General features: G+C 38.5%; 1 protein-coding gene across 3 annotated transcripts; it reads right to left on the bottom strand.

Annotated features, from left to right (window-relative positions):
- Window positions 1-3,051: 3,051 nt before the first annotated feature.
- Window positions 3,052-9,374, bottom strand: LOC148567297 (uncharacterized). 3 transcript variants are annotated; one of them, XR_015880551.1, is made up of 3 exons: window positions 5,497-5,607; window positions 5,258-5,414; window positions 3,059-3,077 (listed from the first exon to the last, which is right to left on the bottom strand). XR_015880551.1 is itself a non-coding variant. In XM_088483034.1 (2 exons), exons 1-2 carry the CDS (start codon window positions 9,372-9,374, stop codon window positions 3,052-3,054), a joined length of 672 nt encoding a protein of 223 aa, XP_088339160.1. The 3 variants fall into 3 exon arrangements, 1 of the variants encoding a protein (XP_088339160.1); XR_015880550.1 differs by having other exon boundaries at window positions 5,492-5,607; XM_088483034.1 differs by lacking the exons at window positions 5,258-5,414; window positions 5,497-5,607 and adding an exon at window positions 8,729-9,374 and having other exon boundaries at window positions 3,052-3,077.
- Between the last annotated feature and the right edge of the window lie 2,246 nt (window positions 9,375-11,620).

Consider the following 11,620-nt stretch of genomic DNA (forward strand, 5'->3'; position numbering starts at 1 on the left):
ATCTTTATCATATTCCTATTTGGTTTCTTAGCACGCAAGTAATCCTTTCCTGAGCGTTGCACTTTTTGTTTTGCGATTTTTGTTTTACCCATTTTTCAAGGCTCCTAGTTAAGTATCTTTTCTCTATTATTATATATATATTACTATTCTTAGAGGTCGTAATACCTTACTAACTCAGTCTTATGACTTAAGCATAAGATTAAGTAAATGTAAACCCTGCTAAAATCGGAAAATAATTAGTCAATAAATCAAATTTTAAATAGGAAAATTAAAAATGCAAAACTAGTATCAAAATAGGATAGAGCTCGTCAAAACGAGAATTTTGATACCAATTTCAAAAATTTGGCCTAAAATCGGACCGGAAGTACCGAACCCGTTGAACCGGGGCCCGAACCGAGCCCGTGGGTCCAACCGGACCCAAACACTTAAAGAAGACAGCAGCTCCTTCTTCCCTCATTTGCATGCAACGCAGCAAAACAGATTTGGGGAGGAAGAAGAGCCCCCAAACCCTTAACCTCCTTTGATCCACCATAACTCTTCCGTCCGGGCTCCGATCGCCGCACTATTTGCGGCCACGCGCTCAACGCGTCGAGCTCTACCTTTCTATCTGAACAATTTCACTGGTAAGCCTCCTATTAATTTCAGAATCCCTATCCCTCTTTCTTTGGTAAACTTGGAAACCTATGGTGAATCTTGTCCAATTTATATGTTCTAGGTTCAAGTTAGCTTTCGGAACTTGTGGGCTCAAGCTATTGAGCATATGGGTATGGTAAGAACACCCTAACCCTAGCTCAATCTTGTTTTTGGTAATAGAAAACTGAATTGGAACATATATATGTGTATTAGGTGTAGTTTAAGAGGGTGTTTATGCATTGGACTTGAATTTGGATTACTTGGAGCTTTGTTGGTGACAAGGCTTACTTTGGGGCTGTTTGAATTTTGGGTTTAAGGTTTGAGAAACTCAATTCCTTGATGATTTTCATGTTTTAGGGGTCCACTAGACTTGATTTCTTGTGGGTATTTCCCAAGGATCAGTGGGTAAAGGTAAGAGATCTTAAACCCTAATGAAATTTCTGAATTTAGGAATTTGGGTATTGAGTTGTTATGTTTGGATGTGTTAATTGTGGTTTAGGTAGTGTGTATGTGAATGTTGATGCTTGTTGGAGGCTTGTTGGTGATCAAGCTTGGTTTGGGGCTGTTTGATTGAGCTTGGAGGGGCTGTAATTTTGAGTTGTGAGCCTTCCTTGGGTGAATTAAGTGATCGGCCAAGGTATGGTTTAAGTTTCGCACGTTTAATATTTACGGTGTTGTGAAAACTTAGGTTAGAGGAACCATAGAATAAGTTAGATTGTTTGTTGTATTTAATGATTAGCCTTGTAATGTTGTTAGAATAGATTTGTTAGTGAATTTATATATTAGAATTATGAGGTGTGAAAGTTATTAATGGTGTGCTCTTATATTTATTTATGATGGATTAGAATTGGTGTTTGTTAATAAGGATGTAGAGTTGTGTTGTGGTGGTATTGTATATGTTGTAACTAATTATGTAATGATCGGAATTACATGAGACTAAGTCTGGGCTAAACTTGGGAATATAAGGAACTAAACTGGAAAATTTGGGACCTTTTTGTTAAATATACAATTTATGGCAAATTTTTAAAGTTAGGTTGTTAAATCTGTCCAGCAGCAGAAAAGATCAAACAGGGCAGCAACTTGTTTGTCTTGCTGCGACTTCTACGAGTTGAGTTTTGGAGCGAAACTAATTTTGTTATAAAATTTGATTAACTTGCTTTATTTCTCTAAAATTTCAGAATTTTAAGAGTTGAGGATTGGGAGCTGTGAATTTTTGAATATTGGTGGTCAAAACTGAAAAGAAACAGATTTCAGCAAGCTATGCATCAACTTCCAATGCTTGTAACTCTTAGAATTAAATAGAAATTGGGTTGCAACCAAGACACACTTGTTTCTGGATGAGCTAGGGGTTCTCAAATCAAAATTTAGCTTAATTGGAGTTTTGTAATAAAAGTTATTCCAATTGAAAGGTACTAAGCTTGTTGGTTTTTAAAACAGATTTTGTCTCATTTTTACTTAACTTCCATGTAATGTAAATTTTTCATTAAAAATGGTATTGACTACGCCTTATAAGGGTGTGGATACCTTTCCCTAGCATGACGCGTTTTGACGAGTGAGTGTGGGGGGCTTCGGCTATCATCCCTATCGTCAAAGGCAAAACCGTGAGGCCTTGTGTGCCAAAGCAGACAATATCGTGCTAGCGGGTGGTCTGGGCTGTTACAGATGGTATCAGAGCCAGAACCCGAATCGATGTGCCAGCGAGGGCGCTGGGCTCACTTAGGGGGGTGGATTGTAAGGTCCCACATCGGTTGGAGAGGGGAACGAAGCATGCCTTATAAGGGTGTGGATACCTTTCCCTAGCATGACGCGTTTTGACGAGTGAGTGTGGGGGCTTCGGCTATCATCCCTATCGTCAAAGGCAAAACCGTGAGGCCTTGTGTGCCAAAGCGGACAATATCGTGCTAGCGGGTGGTCTGGGCTGTTATGTAACACCCTACCATACTTAGTCTTATGCTTAAGTCATAAGACTGAGTTAGTAAGGTATTACGATCTCTAAGAATAGTAATATATATATAATAATAGAGAAAAGACACTTAACTAGGAGCCTTGAAAAATGGGTAAAACAAAAACGCAAAACAAAAAGCGCAACGCTCAGGAAATGATTACTTGCGTGCTAAGAAACCTAATAGGAACATGATAAAGCAATAAATGAAGGGATAAAGAAAAGCCAAGGAACAGCATAACTAGCCTCTGACTCAGCCTGCGAAGCTAAGGCTGACCCGAGGATACATATATACATATAAACATACATAAGTGTCCCCAAAATATACCAAAATACCAAAATAAACTCCTATCTCTCCCTCAACCTCTAAGAGGAGCAGCATACATAAGTTACTTGGAGAGTAAGCTAAATACATATATACAAATAGAAAACCAAAATACACCCAAGGACTACTTCGCTTTCCAGGATCCAGACGCCTAGTGAGGAGCCTCTCGACCTGCATCTGAAAAACAACAATACAATATGGAATGAGAACCGGAGGTTCTCAGCATGGTAAAAGTGCCACGCGCATAAGAAATACGGTCCTGAGAATGCCATAGGCAGTCCTAGAACTCCGTTATTCAATTATCCAACTTAAGTACTAAACAGAAGCCATAAACAGGGGTAGGTATTCTAAATCTGCCTAACTTACTCAAGTTCAAGCTTAACCTAACACCAAACCATTTCCTCCGTTTCCTCCATCCTTTCATCATTCAGAATGCAACAGAAACAATCAACCAAACAAGTTCACGCACAAGTAATGATCAAATAGTACAAATAGCAAGTATAACAAATAGCAGGTAATATATATATATATATATATATATATATATATATATATATATATATCAATTAGGCATATCCAGGAAATGCATTGCAATCAATACAAACAAATGCATATGATGCATGCCTGTCCTATGGCTGATGGGGCCCATCTGTCGGTTATCCAGCCAACCCGACAAGTCCGAAAACCTTAGACTGTCCCCCGTCGCGCATCCCCAAGAGTCTATGCATAGAGTTCACATTCAATCATCATATAAATCACTCAATGGGGGTTATCCATACCCGGGAATTTATACGTGCCCGGTCACCCTTACGACGTAGGGTTAACAGAGTATCGAGAATCAACCTGGAACACGTGGTGGCAAGCCACGGTTTTTACCCAGGGAAACTCGTATCTCAGATATCATCATCCATAAGCCATTTCATAATCATAATCATTATTTAATCATTCATCAAGCCATGGTAGGTTAACTTCTTTTATCAACAACTTCCCTTTCACATTTTTCATCATCATTCCCTTATAATTCATTACGTTTACCCTTTCCGGGTCCTGACCAAACCATTTACCATCCTCTTCTCAACCTTTTTAATATCGATTAATCTTAAAATCAACCCAAATCTAACATTAAATCATTCACGTAACACGAAGATTAATCTTTGACTTCTCGGACCCATGACTATCACTAAGACATTCTCAACACTCTATTTTCTTTTCTATTTCTAATATAGCAAATGAAATCAGAATTGCACAAACTTTATGTCCAGGCGTTCATCTTGAAATAAGATTTCTAACAAATTAAAGATCATAATTTTCTGATTTTTCTAGCCTTAGGAATAAAGAAAAAACCGTGACTGTTATGCAGTGCATAAAACCAGAAAAACAGCAGCAGCATGTGATATTCAAAATTCAATATAAAATCCAAGTTAAATCCAATGACTTTAAAAATTAATTTAGTCAAACTTTACTCATCCAGGTTTCTTTCTCAATTAGTTCTAAGTTAATACCATTTTTAATGAAGAAGTTACATTACCTGGAAGTTAAGTAAAAATGAGTCAAAATCTGCTTTAGAAACCAACAAGCTTAGTACCTTTCAATTTGAATAACTTTAATTACAAAACTCCAATTAAGCTAAATTTTGATTTGGGAACTCCTAGCTCATCTAGAAACAAGTGTGTCTTGATTGCAACCCAATTGCTATTCAATTCTAAGAGCTACAAGTATTGGAAGTTGATGCATAGCTTGCTGAAATCTGTTTCTTTTCAGCTTTGACCACCAATATTCAAAAATTTACAACTCCCAATCCTCAACTCTTAAAATTCTAAAGTTTTAGAGTAATAAATCAAGTTAATCAAATTTTATAAAAAAATTAGTTTTGCTCCAAAACTCAACTCGTAAAAGTTGCAGCAAGACAAACAAGTTGCTGCCCTGTTTGACCTTTTCTGCTGCAGGACAGATTTAACAACCAAACTTTAAAAATTTTCCATAAATTGTATATTTAACAAAAAGGTCCCAAATTTTCCAGTTTAGTTCCTTATATTCCCAAGTTTAGCCCAGACTTGGTCTCATGCAATTTCGATCATTACATAATTAGTTACAACATATGCAATACCACCACAACACAACTCTACATCCTTATTAACAAACACCAATCCTAATCCATCATAAATAAATATAAGAGCACACCATTAATAACTTCCACATCTCATAATTTCAATATATAAATCCACCAACAAATCTATCCCAACAACATTACAAGGCTAATCATTAAATACAACAAACAATTCAACTTATCCTATGGTTCCTCTAACCTAAGTTTTCACAACACCGTAAATATTAAACGTGCAAAACTTAAATCATACCTTGGCCGATCACTTAATTCACCCAAGGCAGCCTCTCAACACAAAATCACAGCCCCTCCAAGCTCAATCAAACAGCCCCAAAGTAAGCCTTGTCACCAACAAAGCTCCAAGTAATCCAAATTCAAGTCCAATGCATAAACACCCTCTTAAACTACACCTAATACACATATATATGTTCCAATTCAGTTTTCTATTACCAAAAACAAGATTGAGCTAGGGTTAGGGTGTTCTTACCATACCCATATGCTCAATAGCTTGAGCCCACAAGTTCCGGAAGCTAACTTGAACCTAGAACATAGAAATTGGACAAGATTCACCATAGGTTTCCAAGTTTACCAAAGAAAGAGGGATAGGGATTCTGAACTTAATAGGAGACTTACCAATGAAATTGTTCGGATAGAAAGGTAGAGCTCGACGCGCTGAGCGCGTGGCCGTAAACGGTGCGGCGATCGGAGCCCGGACGGAAGAGTTATGGTGGATCAAAGGAGGTTAAGGGTTTGGGGGCTCTTCTTCCTCCCCAAATCTGTTTTGCTGCGTTGCATGCAAATGAGGGAAGAAGGAGCTGCTGTCTTCTTTAAGTGTTTGGGTCCGGTTGGACCCACGGGCTCGGTTCGGGCCCCGGTTCAACCGGTTCGGTCCTTCCGGTCCGATTTTGGGCCAAATTTTCGAAATTGGTATCAAAATTCTCGTTTTGACGAGCTCTATCCTATTTTGATACTAGTTTTGCATTTTTAATTTTCCTATTTAAAATTTGATTTATTGACTAATTATTTTCCGATTTTAGCGGGGTTTACATTCTACCCACCAAATTAGGAATTTTGCCCTCAAAATTCAGATTCAATTATCTGAAAAGAGGTGTGGGTAGTCCTTTGGTATATTCAGAGTTTCTTGAAACCGACTTCATCACTCGATACGTCCATCTCCTTTCATTTAAGCTGGCTTAGGTTGTAAGACATGAATTTGATTTAGAGGCGTGCTTCAGAAGTTACGACATACGGAGTATGTTGGAATAGGTTCGAAAGGTACGACAAAAACTATTTGGCACGCCACTGACCATCAATACTCTCCAAAGTTTGAAATAGGCTAACTTGGCGGGATTTAACTTCTTAGATCTGCCTATCTCTTTTGTCGGCTCCCATAATGAGAATCTTTACTCAAATTTGCGTAACTTTTCCTCTGTTGTCTCGGCTATCAAATTCAGGAATTAAGACATTTGATGTTCCAGTTTCCAATTAATTCAAGGCTATTTAGCATACTGTAGAGTCTCACCTTCTCCCTGATGTATAGTCTCGTTGGTATTCCTAATAAGTAGTTTGCTCCGATGGGCAAAACGGACTTGATCACTTGATCCACGATTCCCTAACAGTATCACCTTTTGTCTTAGACCTTGGCAATCTATTACGAAATCGATAGCTATTCCCTTTTACCTTTAATGTAGAACTTTCGACGGCTGTGACATTTCGAACGGTTTCTGGTGGTCTCTCATTTCTTTCTCATACGTCAAACTTGTAATCACATAGATTTCCACCTCGTTCTTCATTTCTGGTTGCTCAAAATATCTTCTTGGATTCGTGGTAGGTTTTAAAAATCTCAAGGTAACTTCGAAAATTTTCTCTTGTAAGCTTCGAACAACAGTTTCTTATTTCAACTTTCGACCTCAACACATAACCCTCTCTTGGTGTCTTCTGGATTCAACCGGTTTCAGTACTCTTAGTATCCCCTTATCACCGTTATTGCACTCCTTAAGTCTTTGACTTTACAATCTCTATTTCGACATTAAACATATAAATCTTTTCTTAGTTCCCTTTCGTTTGCCAGACTTCGACATCCTCGGTAGGTCTTTATCGTCCCCTCACGCTTCCTGCATTTCATCTTTGCTATGTTTTAAAACCGCAATAGATTTAGTTTGACTCCTTTAGCTATACCCTTAATATTCAATTTAAAGTTCCAACTTATCTAGCCTTCCTTTCTCCGAAATTTATATCCAAGCATTTCTCCAGAAACTTCTTACTCAGGGCATCCGTTACCACTTCACGATGTTGTATTTACACGTATCCTAAACCACTCTGGTAATGTATCGCACTAATTCCGAGTTGTTAAATAAGTTCGGGTATTCTAATTACTGGATTTGGGGTTAATCCTTCTCTTGGAGTTTGAAAGCTCTCTTCATATTCAGGTATCTATGTAACCGGTGTATTTCTAGCGCATTAAACTAATCATAGGCTTTGTGGTCGACAAGAATTTAAAGCTCCAAAACTCTTTCTGACGGCGCACGCTTACCTGCTTCATCTTCCGTATCCAAAAGTCATGCTCTTAAGGAATCAACATCTCCACAGTCATAACTATATTTTATACGTGATACTAATATAGGCTCATGTTAATTTTCAAAAGGACATTAAGCTCGAAAAATGAATGAGCAATACAAACGGTGTTTGTAATAAGTCAGAAAGGAAATCTTGTACACGGTTGATCAGGAATATACCGAAATGATCGAATACACAAGGAGAGGAACCTGGGTGTATCTCAAGAAAAGAGTTCAAATTAGAGACCTTTTGTAGGAAGAACAGAGCGTACAGAATCAAAGAAGTCTCAGCTGATTTTGAAGAACATGGTTTGCGAATAGGGGCAACTCTAGTCATAGCGAGCATACAAGATTCAAGGATTACGCGCTTATACCAAGACAAGCTCAGACTCATCCTGGAAGAAACAATATTCATGCGCACAAGGAGTAAAGTTAGAAAGGTAGTCAAGCTATTTAGGAAGAGCTCCGGATCGAATGTCAATGCAGGTTTCAAAAGAAGAATTAGATCGGGTCGCGAAGGTTCGTTAGCACACTCTCTCTGCATAAGGTTTCCTACTGTTCTCTTCCTTCTTCTCCAGAATAACCGATGCTTCCCACAAAGAAATAGTTGGTTAGGTGATTCCCTCTTCTATTACTCCCTTCCACTCAATCCTAAATTCTACCGATTATAATAATATCTTTGCTTGTGGTGCGATTGAAGTAAATCCGGCTTCCGACACTAAGTCTATCACAAACTCGCTTTCTCTTTGAAATGGAAGTTCTGACACACCTTCAAGAATTGTCTTAGAAACTCTCTCGTATAGAGGTTTGGTTTCATCTTCACTTACCTCTTAACAATTTACAGCTAAAGGTTGTGTTCGCTCTACTCCTCTTCCTCAAAGTTTCACCGTCACTGAATTCCAAACAATAATTTCGTGTAACCCTCAACACTCCTGATTCCTTAGATATGGTCCAACCTGCTTCCACTACGTTACTTAATCCTTAACCTTCAAAAGTCTAACCACCCCTCTAAGGTAGCTAAGTGTCACTCCGTCTCACTAACCAATAGTTTTTGACTAATTATCGACTTGGACCTCATGATTACTGAAACTTGTCATACATCACGAACGAGTATTACATATTAACCGTATCCAAGGAAATTAGAAATTCAACTGATGGTTTAAAATTACCTCGGCTATGAGAATTAAATTCAGTTGCATCCCGATTTTCTTTGTATGGACAATTCCAAGACATATGCCCTGGTCTCCCGTACTTGTAACATACGCCTAATCCGGCCCTGCACGGTCTGTTTGGATGGTACTTCTTGCACCTTGGGCACCTTAAATTATCCAGTTGAGTACTAGTTTTCCCTTCAGCATTCGGATCCAGACGGTTATCGTTCCTTCGGTTATTGCTCCAGCGCTGAGAATGTGAAGCGACAAAGCGATTCTTTTTGAAAGTTTGGCTCCTCGGTGTAATCTTTCCCTTTTTCTTTGTGAAGGGTTCTCGGTGATCACTTCTTGCTACCTCAGCCCTCTTTGAGCTTTCTCCCGTTGCCTGACCCACGTTAACTTGCTCCAGATAACTCAGTGGTACCCCTGTATTCGAAGCATTATGTCCACCTTCATATTCATTATCATCATTGTTGCCAGTTCCAGCTTGTGGTTCCATCCAATCCATTACTCGGATGGTCGCGGCAGCAACAGTACCAATGGCAGCAGCAACACTCGTCATTGCGGTCACGATATCGGTCAAACTATCTATTGGTATGGTTACCTCATTAGCTCTCCATCCTTGACCTTGATTACGCTCACGACCGTGCCCACGAGACGCCATTTGGTTCCTGTTCACACCAAACAAGTGATATCAAGGTGATCAGTCTCAATATCTCTAGTTTAGTATTTCAAAGTCCCAAATGCATGCTCATGAGCATTCATGCCTCATATATCAGTTAGATACCCTAAATAGCATGTATAGATACCCAGAGTATGCCCAGAGGCATAATCAATCCGTCCATCAGGCTCTATAGGAGCGAACTGCTCTGATACCATCTTATAAGGCATGCTTCGTTCCCCTCTCCAACCGATGTGGGACCTTACACGTAAATCCTCATTAGAAAGCTCACTCATCACCTTCATCACCTTCATCGCGAAGTAGAAGCCCTGCCTCCAAAGCTCACCATCGTTGCCCCCCTCTCACTCTCGCTCTCGCCATTGACCCTCTCACTACAAGAAGAAACCCTCTCACTCTCGCCATTGACCGTCGTCGTCCCCCACTCACCACTCACCCGCACTCACCACTGTTCACATTGCTGCACTACTGACCGTCGCTCCTCTTCACCATCTTGCACTGATCGTCGCTGCGCCGCCCTCACCATCGTCATCACCCTCAAATCAGAGAAAAGTGTTTGCCATCACCACTCACCACTCATGGCGTCACCACTCACCACTCCAGGAAGACTCTGCGCTCACTCATCTTCACCACTCATCTTCTCTTCGCTGCGCGGTCACTATTGTTGCAGCGCAGGAGAACTCGTAAATTTAGGGGTTTTATTCCGTTAACGCAGGTGAGCTTGGCCATGATTAGTTGCAGCGCAGGAATACTAAGATTAGTTGCTTATTATGTTTGTTTCTTATTATTAGTTTTCTTTTTCTTTCAATTGTACTAATTAATAGTTTCAAGTACTGTGTAGTTTCAATTCTTATTATTAGGTCTCTAAGCTAAATTTGTTGGATTCTTGATGAACTCAAAATAAAATAAAATATGGCTATGAAAGTCTGATCCCTTAAATAATGTGTGAATCACCTGGAAAATGTTCTGCTTCAACTGATGGATGGCTTCATCGTTCTCTCTTTGGAAAATGTATAGGTAATAATTGAAATTGAAGAGTTCATAACAAATCTGCACTATTTTTTTGTTGTTGCTTTCTAAGTGTTTGTGAAATTATTTGTGTGTGTGAGAGAGTGAGTGAAATAAGGACTTGTTCTAAGTAGTTTTCTTTTAGGAAGTGTTTGGATAACTATGGTTCGAATTTGTTGAATTGTTTGTATGTAAGGATGAGCAAGGAATCTGAGGCATGCTGGTGTATTTTTTGATTCTTTGGCTAGGAGGAGGGATATTCATGGGGATTCAATTAACAAGGCTCAATTGAAGGACTTTTGGGACCAAATTTCTGACCAGAGTTTTGATTCTAGGCTCAGAACCATCTTTGACATGTAACTAATTCATTACCTCTTTACTTAATTTTAGAACTAGGAAAATAAATTGGTTGGTATTTTCTTTAATTTCCACCGTTAAGTATGTTAACCTTCATTTGGAATAATGCAGGGTTGATAAAGATGCAGATGGAAGAATCACCGAGGAAGAAATTAAAGAGGTTTATTTGAATTTTCTTTTTAAATTCATCAATAGAAAAATTAGAATGAAGATAATGAAATAGTTTTTATCGGCAACCTTTTTTCCTTTCCTAGCTTTGCATTTTGTTCCCATGAGAATAGGAGTTTACTTGATCACAAATGATCAATTCTGTTTTCAGATCATCTGCCTTAGTGCCACAACAAACAAACTCTCAAACATACAGCAGCAGGCTGAAGAATATGCAGCTTTGATCATGGAAGAACTAGACCCTTAAGAGACGGGATTTATCATGGTATTTACATCATCCTATTCCAGATCATTTTGGTATAAAACTTATCAAAATTAAGTAAAATTAGTCACTAATATAGTTTCACATACAGATAAGTACTTATATTTCAAATCATAACTCATAAGTATGAAGTTGATTTATATTTAAGATGATGAGAGGGATTGATTTCACTTGTATTTAGGAAATTAGATCAAATCCATAAGAAAAATTTGACATAGACCAAAATCATAAATAGCTAACTCTAGAAGTGACTAGAAATTTATTTGAAAAGAAATTTAATTTGGGGGTTTAGGGTTATAGGTTCTTTTTTGGGTTCTGATTTGCCAAAAAATAGATTAAGCCAGGGGATTCATGTTTGGTCCATCAATTGCATTAGTGATATTGGTGCAAAATTGATATATGTCTCAATTCATTTTTAATTTACAATTTAGGTTGA

This window comes from Arachis ipaensis, chromosome B4 (assembly GCF_059453495.1).
Source record: "Arachis ipaensis isolate K30076 ecotype BB chromosome B4, ASM5945349v1, whole genome shotgun sequence".
In the NCBI taxonomy this organism is placed as follows: domain Eukaryota; kingdom Viridiplantae; phylum Streptophyta; class Magnoliopsida; order Fabales; family Fabaceae; genus Arachis; species Arachis ipaensis.